Source organism: Platalea leucorodia (genome assembly GCF_965183815.1).
Source record: "Platalea leucorodia genome assembly, chromosome: 4".
NCBI lineage: Eukaryota > Metazoa > Chordata > Aves > Pelecaniformes > Threskiornithidae > Platalea > Platalea leucorodia.
In genome coordinates, this window is record NC_138826.1 from 81,298,083 (window position 1) to 81,316,315 (window position 18,233).

Genomic DNA, 18,233 nt, shown 5'->3' on the forward strand with positions numbered 1-18,233 from the left:
GTATCTAAGAAGAACCAGAAGACAATTACAGAGAAGCTGGATAAGCATTATCTATTTCCACAGTGAATATTTAATACAAAAAATATGATTTCATTTCATATGTATCAAACTATCATTTTCATAAATAGTTCTTGCATAAGTCAATAATTTTAACCTGAGATTCCCCTAAGAGAAAAATACAAGAACCACAAAATGCAGAAATATAAATTCTACATCTAGAAAAAGAGATACATGAACAAAAAGCAACAAAATTTCTGTTTAACATAGCTGTCAAATATTCAACTTCAAAATGTAGTAGAACGTTTTTTAAAATCTGAATATTTTATCACTGGAACAAACTGATTTCTTTCCAGAGACTTAAACTGAGCTATTTCTACTGAATCACACTTTACCTTTATTCAAATTAAATGTTTAATGTTGTGCAAGCAAACTTTTTAAAAGAGACACTATTTTGAGATTCAAGAATAGAAACATTACATCAACATAACCATTTTTTAACTGTTGACTTACCTAAATTTTTATTACTATATTTTTTGGGCTTCATTTTATGGGCCCTCTTCAGCATTAGCTGTGCAGTAGAAATATCCTTAAAACCCCTAGGGGAAGAGAATACCTTACTAAACATTTCACATATATTATGTTACACCAGATGCATATTATTGTATAATGTACTTTTCAAAAAGAATACAAGTGTATAGTACTTCTTATGCATGGTACGCAACTTTCTGAATTACACAGATAGCTGCAATGCTTATCTTAATATTACATTATTGCAACTTATTAAGCTGGTCTCCCAGCTTGTAAAAGTAATTACAATAATTTTCACTTTGGTAGAAAACAGAGATTCTTGAAAGATGGAACTTAAAAAAAGCAAGCAACAGCAGCCAACTATACTGTACCTATTCCTGGTAGTCACTATCTAAGCAAAATAGCTTAACATACCATTCTTCTGAAATTCTCTCTTCTTTTTCAGACATGAATGAAAATTTCTTTTTTTCCTTCCAGTCAGAGAGCTGTGACATTGTTCCCTTCCCTGACCTGAAAACAAAGTATAAGAGCAGTACTGAAAGGTAGGCAAATAAGGAAGGGTCTCGGGTGACTATTTTACAGCCTTTGTTATTCTGCAAGTTGTTTGTGCCTTTTAAAGGGACTTTTGAAGCTTGGAAATAATACCAAAAAATCTATTTTAATACTCCAGGAAGGCTTTATCTTGGAGAGTAATAAAAGTCTGCCATCAATTTGAAATGTTTACATTTCAATTACTTGAAGCATATTTCAGTCCTTTCTCTCCAAAAGAATGCAGCTGTGTAAGAAATCTCTTTTAATCTTTATCTAGTCTTAAAAAATCTCAATTTCAACATCTTTGTTATGATGCATGTGAAAAAATGCAAGTTTTACAATTTATAGTCAAACCTAGATAAATAAAAATACACATATATATTCTTATATTCTTAATACTGGTAGTCAATGAAAAATAACAACTGAATTTAATATATTTGGTTTTAACAAGTAAATACATTGTAACTCCAGTACTATAACATTAACCAAAAGCAGCAAAAGCATCAGAAAACAGCCTCAAGTTCTCCTCCTTGCGATTTTTGTCAAATCCAAATGAACTAAATATAATGAAAAAATATATTATTAACTTACCTGCTACAAAAGTGGATATTTTCTGCTGAGTATGAATGTGGTCTGTTAACACACTGCCAAACTTCTTGTAGTGACAATGGCAAACTATTTGAATGTTCACTGGAATTTGAAGGCCTAGAATACTTCTAAGTAAGAGAAAGAAAAAAAATGCAGTTGATGATTCCTGCAAGTTTGAGTTTAAAATGTGCAGGTAAACCTGCATCAGAGTTTGCAAAATCTATTACCATAACAGAAAGGATTCTTAATGGTATTATGCCCATTACAAACCTTACCTTCAATTAACTAAATAGGGCAAAAAGGTGACTTTAATTATACTTAACGTCCCCAAATATAACAAATTATACATTTATAAGACTCCTTTCTTTTAATTGTAGGAAATAAAACATTAGTAATACTATGCTTGTAACAAGAAGAGAAAACCCTACCAAAACAAAAAGCTAAAACTTCAAAGTTTATCAAATAACTAGCAGACATTACAGTTCAATGACCTTTAGCTGTTCTGAAAACATTCAGCTGTTGTCATATAATGCAGATCTTAGTATTTTTAAAGTACTGTGTCAACTAGCAATTTTTAATCCATTGCCAAATGTACAGATGAAGCACATCATCTTTTTTTCTGCTACTGTGAAGTGTTGAAATAAATCCAAAATAAAGAAAAAATTAAGCAAATGAAAGAAATCTAAAAGAAAAATTGCATCTGGGGATGAGGAGGAAGTCTGAGACTTCTAAAAGTAATTGTGTTTTTCAAGTCAATAGATTGTCGTATTAATCACCACAGCATAGCATATCCTTAAGGAATGAATAAAGACTGAAGAGTAAGAAGTTTCTGTGACATGTTACCTTTGGCCAGTGCAGCTGGTTTGAGAGCAGGAGTGTTTTTGAAGGGAAACGGGTGGAATCTAGAGTTAGCCATTCCTTCTCTAATGCAGCCTGCATGAATGAGTAAAGTCAAATAGCGCACTGATAAAATCAGTTTAGTTTTTGTAACTTTTGCAAAGTGTCTTTTAAATTGTCTTACATACTGTTTCAAGTGCTTTCAAGTTGTATATCAGAACTGCCACCTGCAGAGCAATCACACTTAAAACACCTTTGGAGATGCTGTATTGTACCGTTTTATTTTAAACAAATCAGATTAACAGTATTTGTGGGTTGGGGTGTGTGTGGTGTGTGTTTTTTGCTTTGTTTTGTTTTGTTTTTTAAATAAGATGCATCCCCTCCATCTCAAATTCTTGTAATTTTATCCCAACATTGTTAGTAAACCCACGTTATTAAAAATGACTGCCAAACTCTGAAAAAATACAGACCTAAGGTACTTAAAGGCCTAAAGAACATGAACAGCTTTGTTTGCTGGTTTTGACTAATTGAGTATTTTATATCCAGATGTAGGTGCTTCACTCTGTCAAACTTGCTTTTGTTGAGTTGAACTGAATTGGTGAACAGTTTTCATGGAAATCTGGGTTTAAAAAAGTGAATGCTATATGTACTTATTCCTTCAATTAATTAATTTTATTTTTGATGTAATGGAATAGTTTGCAAACTAAAATAATAGCCTGGAATTAAGAGGGGTGACAGGATTAGGTGCTAACTGATGTCTCTGGCACTTCAAGGCAGAATTCAGTTTTCTTTCATCAAAACAAAATTCAGATTTTGTTTCAAACTCAACCTGTGTATGACTTATTTTTCTTATACGTCCTTGAGTTTTTTGACCACGTGTTCTTTCAATATATTCTGATAAGTGAGAGAAGTAAATTACTCCCACACAGTAAGTAAATGCCTCTGAAGAATTTGGCTTCACTTACACAGGGCTCAGTCATTCAGGCAGTTCTTCCTTCAGCAGCAAAGAGCCTGGGGTTCATTCTTTTGAAAATGTCTAATTCATAAAACCGGACTATGTTTCTCCCATACACAGATTATTTCGGATTGTACTGAGTTCTGACCCTGAGAAAGTATCCTGACTTTGGATACCTTACTGTGTAGTTTGTGTAAACAGGACTTTGCACATCCTTAGACTGGTGAACAAGAAGGTCTTCCAAACGCTTTGCAATTCTGAGACAAAAGGATCATATTCTAGCTATTTTGAAAACATTACTTCAGGTACTGGTTTCACGATTTGGTGACTCTAAGACCACTCTTTTTATTTACAATGTAACTGTGAACCAGTATTATTCTTCTTCCATTCTGCCCTAGCTTTTCAAAATAAATTCTCTATAAATTTTGACTTTACATTCATGCCTTAAAAGGATGCATTCTTACATTTTTGATCCTTGTTTCTGGAATTTCCTGATCTGTGATTACAGTATGTTTTGGTTTTCAATTTTTATTTAATAAATCTGGATAAATTCTATGTCCTCATTATTAACAGATGATATCTCTTTACCACTCTTCCCCTTCTTACCATTTCAATTAATGATAAATATACAACATTATCCTTTTTACCACACCTCCTCTCTCAGGTGGTTGTATATATTAAGAAATCTATGTAAATAAACTGTAGATGCATGCAACAAATAAAATGTATCACATTCTTTAACTGTTACATTTACCTACAACCCAGTAGCCTATCCCTCCTCAGTGATTACTCTTGTGCTGATAACCACCAAACGGTTGATTCAAACAATTTTCATGAAAAAAAAAAAAGTCATAGTTAAAATCTATTCCAGAAGCAGATTGTAGTAAATCAAATCCCAAAGGCGATCATTTAGAGACGTGAAATTGGTACAACTCATACACAGAAGACTGACAAGTTCATATGTCAGCAGAGACAAAGCTGTGACATATTCAAGTTTTGCAATTGCCTGGGGTCTATGGAGAGAATGGTAAAAATGAATAACTATGAAAAAGGGAGAAAATCTGACCAAAAACTGCCAATGAAATTCGATATTATTCCTCCTTGCCCTCCTTGAATTTAATCTTCCATTGCACTGTGCAAATCATATTTCTAGCTTTTCAGATGAGCGTTTTTTAACTTATTTTCTGAGTGTGGGCATGCAATCCTGTCACAGGTAAACTCAATGTCTGCAAAAGATGTGTCTTCAACTTTGTTGGTATATAAAGGTATATGAAAATGGCAAATTTCTGAAGTATTTTTTTCCTCCTCTATTTGCAAAAGAATCAATACAGCTGGGAGAGAGGCAGATTTCCACTTGTACAATTTAAATGTCAATCAACTTAATTGGTGTGTACAATGATGTGTCCATTAATTACCTGGGTACTTATATGTCTTACATTAACAGTCAATATGATCCAAGTTCTACTGCCAGATTTCAGGGGAAGCTTGCATCCTAGCTATTTGAATTTTTACCTCTCTGATGAAATTGTTTGTGACAGAAATCAATAAAATCATGGAACATGAAAACTAACACTCCAAAGCTGTAGTCAATTTTTTGGAACAAGAATCATTTAAGCAGTACACTGATGGAATCTTTTTGCTTTGTAGTTGTACCATAACCCAATTAAAGTTCTTTGCTTTTAATATTTAGGTTGAAACTTTTCTCACAATTATTTTCTTAGCCCAGCGTTTGCCATTTATTAATTTAATATTCTCCACAGTGTTTTTATTTCTTTCATAGCCTATAAAATGTCTTTCAGTGTTCTAAGTGTTGAAAAGAAATACCAATGAAAATATAAAAGCATGATTCAAAGGTATAAATATGCAAGACAAAAAAAAAAAAACAACTGATTTATCTTTAAGTACATCTGCCACTCCTATGAATGTGTAGCATATTATAAAAATATACCACACTGTCATTTGCTCTGGTCAAAAAAAATAAACACATAATTGATTTTCAAATATATGCTCTTCCACTATGTTTATCCCTAGCGATTTTGACAGCACTAAGTTCCAGAAACTTCTATCAACATTTTTCCCATAAACACAATCCTAAATTATAACTAATATAAAGTTTGACAGATTTACCAATACCTAAGGCTAAAAAATAGATCCATTTCTACTGACATTGTCCACTAAGAAAAAAAAAGCAATCTGAGATGAAGTACAAAACAAATAAAATGATAAAGTTTGATTGTACGGTCTACAAAAACAGTTATAGGCATACTATATTTATGTTTATTTCTAAAGCCAAATTAAGGTATCAATTTCATAAATACTGAGGTATATAACATAGCTTTACACATGTGTAAATCACATACAGTTCATTTAACACACATCAGTTCATCTGAAGATATCTTTTACACTTCTGTATCTTCCATACTTTATTTCCAATGTTTGTTTCAAATCAAAGACTGTATTGATTACTTTTAAAAAGTTCCAATTTTCACAAGCACACAAAATATACCTTTCTAATTTTTTGTTAAAACTTCACAGAAATAAATTCACTTTAACTTACTATTTGAAACACATTTTTAATACTTGGCAAATTTTTCAAGGGTTTCTTTCTTTTTTTTTTTTTTCCTTTGCCAGACTTTATGTTAGTTTTCATTTAGCTCCGGCTCAGGACACAAACAAGGTATTTCCAAGACTAGAAAAAATACAGACCACCAAATTTCCTATTAAACACAGTACAATTATCCCTGACATCATTCTTCAACAAGAATAAGGTGTGAATATATTTGGTTTTGTTGTTTTTCTTCTGAATTTTAATAATAACATTTCCATATTATTAGCTATTTCCATTTATCCATATAGAATCAAGAACTTTTTATCCTGATTCACAATGCATTTTTTTACCCTTTGAGAGTCTAATCCTACAGGTTTTTTTCTCCTCTTTGATTTTGTAGCTCATCGGTGAACTCTGAAGGATTTCATGGCATATGATATATAACCTTTTTCATTTTGTTACTCCTTCATTTCTAAAATATTTATTCTATCCCTTCCTTTGCAAAATGTAATGACTATTTACCAACAAGCATTAAACTTCTGTCGTCTTGAAAACACTCCAATGCTACAACCACCAAAGTCAGTGAGAATGGTTCTACTAACTTTAACGGGGACTGAATGAGCTACTGAAAAGCGGAGTTTTTGTGCAAATGTTATTTACACAATCTAATTTGAGGCATCTTTTATATGCTCTGGATTAGATTCTGGAGCTACATGATCTTTTATAATGATGATATATGTAATTTGGGCTGTTCTGAGTCGTATTTAAACTAGGCACAAAAAATAGTTCATAGGACACAGCGTCAAACCTACACTCAGCTTTAAAGCACTTCTACAAGTAACTGTCCAAACTGTGAATAATGCTATCACAAATTGCCTTTTATTTCTCTTAGATCAAGGAGGATCACAAGAGTATAATAAAACCCAAACCAATCCCCAAAACTGTACTATGGTTAGAAGCAGAGGATGCAAGAAGGCATTAACAATACAGGCTGAAAAGAAACGCCAGCATTTGATATCTAAACCAACTCTGTTCTGGGTCAGACCAAATATCTATCTACATCAGTACTCTGCTTGCAGAAGAGTTCAGTAGCAGATGCTTATGGAAAGAATGAAAGAATCTGGACATGTCGAGGACAATCCTTCCCTTGGTATATTCTTTCAGACCTTGGAAATTGGTGGTTTAAGGATTTTCTGCTAACATCTAGGAAAAGATTCCTCAACTTAAAACAGTAATCTAACTTCTTATGACAAATATAACCATCTAGTCAGTGTGTTTGCAAGGTCATCTCTATGTTGAGAAAGAATGCAAATCATTTACATAGCCCAGAGCATGTAACGGCTGAAGTGGTGTAGTTTAACTCCAAAAGGTCAACATGTTGGCTGCTATGGGAGCTGAAGCTACCCCAGGTTTCCAAACATGGTGGACCTCAGAATCACAAGATGAATCATCACCTGAAAAACCGTGAAACTATTTCTGAAAATTAGGGAGAACTAACTCTTTATACCTCTTTCCTTTCTTCTTTCATTTCCTCATTGACTCACTCACTGTTTGCAGGACAGCAATGGTTTAGCCAGAAAAATTGTTTTATTGATATTTCTGTAGTGTTTTTCTTTATACGGTATCTTAAGACAAAAATAGGAAAATTACCCAACAGAATATAAACAAGCAGAAGAAAATTAATATCCAAAACTCACTCTGAACTCAGAGTCATGACTGGCCCCTGAGCGTTACAACAGAATAGGAGGAATGGGAGGGAAAAAAATGCATCTTTTATTAAAAAAAAAAAATATTTTCACATTACAATTTCACAGAAACAGTGTGTGGAATTCCTTGCTTTTAAAAAAAAAAGATTTACCCTCCACTTCACCTGCCTGGTTTTGTCTAACCTGTTTTTCTGGACTTCTGCTCCCCTCAGTGAGGCAGGCCATTAGTGTCATTCTCAGTCAGACTGGCCCTTTTTCAACCAGATTTTACAAAGTATCATCCCTCTCTACATTCAAATTAATTTTTAATAAAAATAAAATGTGAAATTAAAGTCATTTAAGAGGGAATAAATAAAGTCATTTAAGAGGAAATAAATAAATAAATCAGAATGAATCTTTCCACTAGTTTTCTCTGTAGAATATAAGCTTAAATAAAGTTCTTCAGGGTGGTGAAGTCCTTGATTTCTACTTTCCTAGTTTTTAGTGAGTATATTTGAATAGTGCAGTTAAAGTCTAGTTCACGCCAAGAAAATAAAACAAAAAGTTAAAACAAAAAGACAAGTGAAAGACAGTACTTTAATCCAAGGCAGAACATTCAACAGCATTCTATGACTATTTCAAATAAGCTGACAAAATTTATTTTTAGGCAATACATGCCACATGAAGAACTACTTCTCCTAGTGTTAAACATCCTGTAGGTTAAATAATTGCTCAAAGACTGGGAGGGGGAGCGGTCAGGGAGAAGAATCATATGCTGAAGGTTAACCCTGTGGATACTCACAATAGAAAAGAGCATACCACAGCCATCCATACTGTACTGTCTGTCATCTGGCAGAAAGCTGTAACTTTCTCTCTTGATTCCTGGCAAACATATTTCACTCTGTGGTGTACTTCATTCAAATATCATGCTACTCCAGGACAACATCTTTCATTTCTTTTTAAACTAAACTTAATTTCTGCCAAGGCCTAAGTAATCTTTGCTAGAAATTTCTTCTGTAAAAGCATAAGCAAGTTTTGACAAACTTCTCGAGAAATCATAAATTTTTAGCTCTTACAGCTGATACAGAAGGACCAGATCACTTTTCTATGCTCATTTATATATCGTTGGTAGAATGTGATTGAAAACTTCTTTTGAAATTAAAGATCTGAATATTTTTATGCATTTAGCTTTTTTTTTCATCCAGTCTTTTTAGGAATCAGATTAGTCAATGGGCTACCTTTTCTGAGAAACTCAAGTTCATGCGTAAAGGTTAGTTCAATGTTAGGAAATTGAATATCAGTTCAGAGCCAGACTTTCTAAAAAAATTCCAAAGCTAACACAGTATCAAATATGAACATCTTTAACTGAATCATCTGTTAGTTGCATTATTATTCCATTTTCAATACCACAAAAAATTCAGTCTAAGTTCTGCCATTTTAAAGTTATATGTAAATGTGTTGATTTGACCAATTTTATAAAAAACTGTATACAGACTTCTTTTTAATTAGCTTAGTGGATATACATTTTATAGAAAACAAATCCCTGAACTGCAAGCAGTAGGAAAAATAGCCTTTTTCTCTGGATTTGTCTTTCATGCTTTTTCACATATTTTATGTGGTGAAGATAAATAGGTTAGCACCCTAATAAAGGTTATTTTAACCTTTGGCAATGCTTCTTTTTCATCCCTGTCTTTATATAAAACAAGAGAATTAGAAAGGAAAGCTGGGCACGGCTGCATTCTTACAATTGCTAAAACCAAACAACGTTTCAAGCCAAAAAAAGTAGCGAATATCATATGGATTCCAGAGAAACATCACAACGATTAATTGACCCCAAGAGATTTTAAAGAGTTATGAAAGCTGGTTAATTATTAGAGCATATTCTTGTAGGAAAATTAGAGGACAAGGATAGTTGTGTAGTTGTCCATTTATAAGAAGGATATATTGACAATTACTGCAAAAATCACAACATTCTGTTAAGAAAAACATTCCAGAAAATTTTACTGGGGAATGTCTTCTACAAATGCCATTTTTTCAAACTGTTTAATAAGCTCAGAAAGCTAACTGTTCTCTCGAATTCTAATACACACACACACATATATATATGTATTTTTATTTAAGTACCTATGTTATTTCTCTAAATACATATGACTAAAACTATGGAAATAATTTATTTCAGAATATACAAAAGTAAACGAATAATGAAAATTTCAGGGACAAAAACCTTTTTTCATTCACAAAAAACGTTGAATGTATACATGCATAATTAACTCTCCAAAAGTCTGAATCTTATTGTAGTTCATGTCAGTCATTCATGACCTACATGACCCAAGCTTTTCTAGAAATGCATTTTTGTCTTAAGCCTGACAGTGTTCAAAGGAAGCTCTGGGTCCTACATCTTTTTTTGAATACAGGAATAAATACAGATGGGTAAATGGTAAGCTCAGCTTCAGAGGTTAGACATGGTTCAAGTAAGCATCAGAAACGTATGCTTCAAAAATCTTTTGAGATGTATACCCCCACCCACCTCAGTAAACATCATGTTCCTGGCACCTTCAGGCCACCCCTCAAATGGCTCTAAGACCCCAGATGCAGTCTTTCCCCATTAAAATTATAAGAATCTTCAGGTCTTCCCCCATCTGACTCTGCCACGCTACACAAACTTTAGCTAGTGTGTCCCTATAAGCCTCTTTCCAAGTCCTACCTCTGTGAAAACAAACAAAACTTTCAAGGGACAGTGAGTTAAAAAACCCAACAAACAAAACAGCCAAGGGACCCCTCATCCCCACCCCTTAAATACTGTACATTCAGAGAATACATGATTTCAAATGAAGATAACCCCAAATATTGGGGAATGAATACTAAAAACACAATAGAAAAGAGCTGTAGTTCAGCTTGCAGTTTTGTCAAAGGAAGGGAAGTTAGGCAGAAGCACAGGTTAATAAAAAATAGACTAATCATAAGTTTATAGTTTAACCTTTATAGTCTAACCTTTAATATGTTTCAAAGTTCATGTCACATTAGAAATTTGATTCAATTTCAAGACAACTTTTCCTTTTTGTTTAGAAGTCACTATTCAGAAGTAAGAACAAAGAAGTATTTGGAAGATAAAGAGCAAAGAAGGACTAAGTTGTAAGCATGTATTTTTTGAAACTGATGATAATAAATCTCTAATTATACTAAAAATGCTTAATTCTAAAGAAGATATGTCTTAATCATCTCTCAGCTTCACTTATACTGTCCTCCTTATATGTTCCTAGCACTAACTCTTCTATTTGAAATAAATTGTGCACAAATGAATCTGGAAGTTGAAATTTGTTGACTCATAACTGTAGTCTCAACACCTTAAATCTTTTGAGACCTGCACTGCTACTCTCTGGGAAATTCAAGAGCTTCAGGAGCTCATTCTTTGGGATGTTTTCCTGTTGTAAACTCAGATTTGTGAAATGATCAATAGCTACTGCTAGTTCCACATCAAAATAAAATTTTACAGTATTTTCCATACAAACAAAATGACTAGACTGAGAACCAGGAGATGGTTTTAACAGTATTCAGCATTTAGGAATCCTTAGCCCACTCCATTTAAGGACAAACTAGACATAAAGTTAAATGGCTTTTAGCTAAATTAACATTGTGTTATAGGGTTTGTTTTTTTTTTCCCCCTTCCATTTCCGCTATTAGAAACTCAAGAATTGCATGGCAAAGAAAGTCCATTAGGACCCTAGATTCTTTTCTGTGGTGTTGCTTCCTAGACAGTCAGCCCCTAGCCAACAGTGTTGCATTGTGTGACTCTAGGCCCTATAACAGACTTTGCACTTGCTCTTGTTGAACATCATGAGGCTCTGGTCAGCCTGTTTATCTAGCCTGTGCAGACTGCTCTAAAGAACACTCTGGTCCTCCAGCATACCAACCGCTGCCCCTAATTTGGTATCATCTGCACACTTGCTGAGATTGCACTCTGTTCCATCATACAGGTTATTAATTAAAATATTAACTATTTTGGTCCCCCTACCATCCATGATGGGCTCCATTAATTACTGTCCACAAGTTGGATTTTGCACCATAGAACACGACTATTTGAGCCTGGCAGTCCAGTCAATTTGCCACTCACCTTATGGTCTACTTGTCCAGACCATACCTCAACAAATTTTGAGAATAAGACTGTGGGAGACTGTCAATGGCCTTGCTAAAATAAAGGCATGCAATATGCACTGCCCTCCCCTTATTCATAGTGCCAACCACCTTGTGAGAGAAAGCAATGAAGTTGATCAGCCCTAGGTAAACCCATGCTGGCTGCTCCCAGTCACCTTCTTTCATGGGTTTAGAAATGGCTTCTGAGAGGATTTGCTCCACAACCTTCCCAGGAACTGTAATAAGGTTGTTTTGCCTCTAGTTCCCTGGATCTTTCTTCTTGTCTTTCTTGAAGATGGGTGTGATGTCTGCCCTTTTCCAGTCACCAGTAACCTCCCCCAGTTGTCATGACCTTTCAAAGATGATAGAGTATGGCCTCAAAATGTCATCAGGCAGCTTGTTCAATCCCTTTGGATGCACCCCATCTGTTTCCTCGGACTTGTATATGTCCAGGTGAGTTAAGCTGTGCTGTGGCTGGATATCATCTGCTATGTTCTAAACTAAAAGGACTTCAAGCTCCAGGCAATGAGACATGTATGGATTTAAGCGTGGAGGAGAAAGGAAGCTGACATCTCACTTTCCTCTTTGGTTCCTCCAAAAGTACTGCTATTTAACTCAGTTACAATACTGGCTGCATCAATGGCCTCTTCTCACAGAGCACAGACAAGTCAGTCAGGAGAGCTCCTGAAATTTGTAAATAAGCATTACTAAAAAATCTTTTTCAATGGAAATCAATGTATGTGGACACGCTAAATATCATACATTTAACTAGATCCTTTAAACACAATCTATACTTACACTAAAATGTCAGTTTTAACATCACACAAAAATTAAAGAACTTAGGGAAGTTATATTCAATTATTTGGGATCCTTAGCTCAGCTTTCAAGGGACTCCAGATGCAAATGTACTTACTGAGAAGAACTGATGGCTTTGTTATTACTTCCATTTACAATGATGCATTTGGCTTAGAATCATTTTCCTGTGAGGCTACACTAACGAGTCTAAAACTCGACAAAACTAAGACTTTTTTCACTTTTATACATTTTTCCATTGCTTGGCCTGTTTATTCAATTCTGATGCTTGATGTTGTCTTTAGAGAAATAAGACCAGGAAGTATAACTAATGACATCACTATACTTTGATATGTCATACAAGCTAAATATAATTTAGAAAAATACTATACCATTTGGCTAAATACAGGTTCCAAATGATATCTTTAATGTCATGCATCATTAGTGGGCTTTCCTTTGGAAAGTATTTGTTTGAATCTGGCTATTTAACCAAGAATTAGAGACCAGCCATGAAGATAGTTTCTGTTTAAAAATTAAAAGCATTTCAGTGGCATTGAGAACTGAGATCTCATGGTGGAAGGCCAGAAAGCAATCAGAGCACATTCTGCATGAGCTGTGAAGCTGGAGTGTTAGCAACGGCCACAACTCCTAATAGCTGTGTTTGTGTTTATTTTATCAGATACTGACTGAAACAACCTACTTCCATGGCCAGGATATCTGCCAGATAACTAGAAAACAAGATTTCAGCATTTTAGATAAGTGTCATTGCTGAAAGAGGTAGAAAAGAGGCTTTATGTATCTGATGATGCCACAGACTGAGAATGGCATGTGATTTATTAACATAGCAGCTGAAGAAGCAGGATCATATCAAGAGATTGTTGATACACACTCTTTGAAAATATTGATCTTCCAGTATGTTACTTAGGAGAGAGTTTTTCCCCTCCTTTTTAAAAGAAGAGGATGGATCTAATGAAATGTTCATCATACACTTTTTTGCTTTTCTACAACACTAACTTTATAAGAAATTTGATGAAAAAAAGGATCATATTCTTTGCATTATATAATACAGAAAGGCTGTATTCTGATCTGACATTTATAAGCAATTACAAGAGCTAGACAGGCGTAAGAGTGTCAAGATACAAGAAATGTTATGGGGACCTTCTAATCAATAGGCTATGCTTATTTCCTGGCACTAGGCAGAAAACAGCAATCACTGTCACGAGCCCACAGTCACAAGCTCACAGCCTGAGACAAACCGCATCATGAAGGATTATCTGAAAAGAAAGCAAAACACATTGTATGTGTCTAGTTTGGACATGTGATAAGAATACTAAAGATGGGGGACGTAAAGAAATTGTTGTTCTCATTGCAGTTTACTTTTCAAGAGTTAGCACATATAAGGTAGTTCTTATTCTTCTCTCCGCGCCGCCCCCCCCCCCCCCCCCAAAAAAAAAAAAAAAAAAAAGCCAAAAAGAAAAACAAAACTGCTACCTAGCTGCCATGGAAGGCAAGCAAAAAAATAGGAATGGCTATGTGTCTGAGTGTGGATACCTAAAAAAATGTGGAGGAAACTCTTGGCCAATAATGTCAAAAGCTGTCAAAAAGACTGGGATTTTAAAATTCTACATAATCAAGCTCAGAAGCAGAACAACACTTTATCTCAGGGCAACAGATTTATTCCCTTTGATGAAGGAAGCAGTGATGGTTTTCTTTTTAGCTTGGTTGCAACTTACAAAGTTACTTTCTTTTTGAAAAAGTATTAGATAGCCCTCATTTAAACTAAGTTCAAAAAATGAAGTTTTGAAAAATACAGTACTTACTTTCTGTGCCATGTAACCATCAATATTGATACTTATCTTGATGAGAATAAGACATATGTCCATATGCTGACTCAGTGTAGAACAGTAATTTTTTCAATGGCCACTGTTCTAAGTAAAGAATTGTCTTAAAACCGATCATATTCAATTAGTTCAGCTTTCTGGCAACTTCAGCCGTTTTGCATTTGGCTCACATCATATTCTCATCAAGAAAACAGCAATGCTGATGGTTACGTGGTAGAGAAAGTAAGAGCTGTGTCAAGCAAATATGTTGTCAGATTTTGTCCACCAGAGGTAAAGTGAGCTCTGCCTTATAGATAATTTGCTATGTGGATGGACTGCTGATGAAAGGTTGCCTTAAGATCAGCCTTCTGGAGCATATAGGCTGGAATTCTCCAAAGTCCACATGAAAGACATGAAAATATCACTAAATACCAGGCTCATACTTTTTGAGACATCTGTTGGCCAGATCTTTCATCTCATCTGGGATAGCCTGTTTGATATTGCACAATACAGCAGTCACAAAACACTACTGCCATCAGTTGCCAAAGTCTTTGGCAACATACAGGAGCTGATATGAATACAAGAAGATACCAGTAATTGTTCAGGTGAAGTGATTACTATTCATGGTATTGTGAGCAAGATAAAGGCCCTTCCTCCAGCTCAATCACATGCAATCCATTTTTCACATGATATCGTGCCAAACCGGTACTAAAAATATACCACTGCTCAATGTGCATAAATGAAGTAAACAGATCATCTTTGCCAAAGACTAGAGTTTTCCCCATGCTGTTTTGCAGCCTCACCTTCCACAGAGCTCTGGGTACACTGACTTTACAATGAAGATACTAAACAGTAATTTAATGAAGACTGGTGCCCAATGCCTTATTGCACTGTGATATTTGCAAATGGTTTAGATAGGTGCTTGCACACTAGTGATTTTGTAGAATGCTAGATAATACTGAATAAAATCTTTATGACTAAAATCTACATAAAACTGGTATAAAAAAACCCCAAACAATAACTACACCACAAAATAGTGGACCATTCAGAAAACTTTTGGACACGACTTAGTACATTTGTATTGGTTTGCAATAAGGAAAGGTTTTTCTGCCCTTCTCTCTCATTTCACTCACCCTATCCAACAGCGAAATCTGCAGTACAAAATGGTGTCCAGATATTTTTCTCTTCCTTCGCACCCTAGCATATGGCATCTCTTAGCCCAGCAATATATACTCTTCCCTACACACTTGTTTGAGGCCCAACAGATAGATAGCCACTGGTATCATGTGTCATTATTTGGCTCTGCTTCAGCGCTTTGCTATAAAACACTGAGGCCAGAAAGGAGGGAATAGGAAGTATAGACTGTTCCAAGCTTCTGCTGAAGCAGAAGTTTCTGCAGAAGTAGAAAGTCCATGTGATTTGGTATCGCCCAATTGCAGAGAACGGAACAGCTAAAGACACATGGAACCAGGCAACCTAGTACTGAGGATGGCTAGTCTGGACTAGGCAGAACAGAGTGTAAGGCAAGAATCATGGAAATCTTAGCAGAAAACTAATATAAGTTTGAAGTAAGTATTCCTTGGTATCACATACAGTTAGTAACATGATACGGCTGTATCATATATCACTATTTCACACTCCAGTTCCAGTAGCCCCATTATAGTTAAACCACATATTTCTCAGAATCAAACTCTTCAACACAGACAAAATATGTGCTTGAAAAAAAAGAAGGAAAAAAAAAAAGAACGGAAAAATATGACAAATATTGCAAGGTATAATTCTAGTTACAGCCATCAATCTTGAACACTGAAATGCTCACTCATTGAACAAAGTATATCCTTCATGGGCATATACATTGTAAATTTATCATATACATTGGTCTGTAGAAAACTTATGTTTTTCATCACAAGAAGCTAAGGGCTTGAGTAACTTTTCAGTCCCCAGGTCAACCTTTGAGCCTGCTATGCCAATTAAAATCACAGCTCATGGTTCTCCTGTCATGATCTGAACCTAAACACTTTCTCTGAGAATTGCTTCCTAAAACCATGTTTTATGTCTTTCCTAATAAACTCAATAACAATTTGAAAAAACAAGGAAGAAATGTGTGGCAACACCAGAGGGTGATACAGTGCAAGCCTCTCTGAAATGAGCTGGCCTTTTTTTCCTGCCTTCCCCACTCCTTCCTTTTCTCCCGGGCCTCAGGAGCACCTGTCCAAGTGTGATTGGCTTGCTGACAGACAGATGGAACAAAACTGCCCATGTAGTTTTCAGTTTAGCAATTAAAAAAAAAAATTTCAAAAGAAATCACAAGATTATATGGGCCGAATAGAGTGAAACAAGAATGGCTCAATTGAATTACAGTATGTAAGACTCTGACCTACTGGCTGAATAATTCAAACCAGGATATTTTCCTTCTTTAATATATGAACAGATACTTCCTTCCCGTGTGAAGAAATAAATCCTTCAACTTTCTGCTTTTTATTATTTTAGAAAGAAGCCAGGGACCAGAGAACATCAACTAATGAGACTGTTCTTTTTTGTATATATATTTCAAATTAAAATGAAAAAAATCTTAAAATTTAAGCCAGATCTCTGTGCTTACAAACACACATTTCCTGTCTACCAAATGACTCCTGGGACTCCTGCCTCAAACATTTTGCATGCTCTTACAATAAGACAGTAATTCAGAAAATGTATCTTAAAATAGCTGCTGAAAGGGAGAAGAAAAAAATAAAATTACTCCAAGTCATCAAGTCATTGGTAATAATTTCATACAAAGCCCAACTATATTCTAAGGGGAGGCGGTGGCAAAAGAAGGCTGATACTTGGATGACCAAAGACTGATCAACTGTAAACTGTGCTGTTCCAACTAACAACGTATTTGGTTTCATAACTCTCTTTGAGCCATACAAACATGTGACCAAAACCAGGATCTAATCCTGCCAGTAGCAGGGCTATCGCATCAATCTCCTTTGCAAAATTACAGTGGAATATTGACAAATGGCGCTTGCAAAGATGCAGCAGCTGAATAAGCACATTCAGGGACAAGGGTTCATGAAAAAAACCTCAGTCATATCCTCTTAGGTCTCAAATGGCCACATTGCTATCAGTTTTCTTTGCTTTACCTGAAACCATTAAAAAAAAAAAAAGAAGCCAACAAATGTGAACAATTAGAGAAAGCAGTGCTCCAGACAAATATATAGGTAAGTCATCAACGTCTGCCTTACTATGCATACTGAGTCTAGAACTTCCCATGTAGACAGTGTCTTTTGAGGCTATAAAAGATAAAATTAGTTTAAAGACTCTTCCTTGCTTACTGAATGACAATATTGATCCTGTAGATATTTGTTTTTTACTTAATTATCACTAAATTTAGTTTTGAATGTCATGTTATTCCTCAAAATCCTTTGGAGCCTGCCTTTATTTCTTAGAAAGGAAACTTCTGAGCGAATTTCATTCCTTTGAAACCAAAACAACATTATTAACTCTGTATAACTTGTAAAAATTACTAGTAATAATTTCTGGATTTTGTGCATCACAGACCTTCTAAGTGTGTTTTTTTCCTTATTTAACTATACTTCTCTTCATAATTTACTACTGTATTCAGACTCATGATCTTTTTAGCACTTTACCTATAAGACAAAAGAAGAGCTAATAAGCCTGCTTCACTTTGGTTTTGGGGGTGTGTCCTTTTTACTGGAATACTGCAACACTGAATCTCAGCTATATTTTCTGTATTTTCAGTTATATTATTGTTCTCATTCTATCATGAAAATGAACAAAATACACACTCAAATATTGTTGACATAATCTGTTAC

The 18,233-nt window shown here is 34.8% G+C and overlaps 1 protein-coding gene across 1 annotated transcript in view; it reads right to left on the minus strand.

Annotated features, from left to right (window-relative positions):
• The window catches only part of LRRIQ1 (leucine rich repeats and IQ motif containing 1), a gene marked incomplete at both ends in the record, with an annotated part of 114,004 nt that overhangs the window by 53,145 nt on the left and 42,626 nt on the right, over positions 1-18,233 (minus strand). Inside the window, 4 exons of the mRNA XM_082308555.1 lie at positions 511-596; positions 943-1,038; positions 1,651-1,775; positions 2,491-2,580. Of these exons, the coding sequence (XP_082164681.1) occupies positions 511-596; positions 943-1,038; positions 1,651-1,775; positions 2,491-2,580 (397 nt within the window). The remainder of the gene's footprint in view (positions 1-510; positions 597-942; positions 1,039-1,650; positions 1,776-2,490; positions 2,581-18,233) is intronic.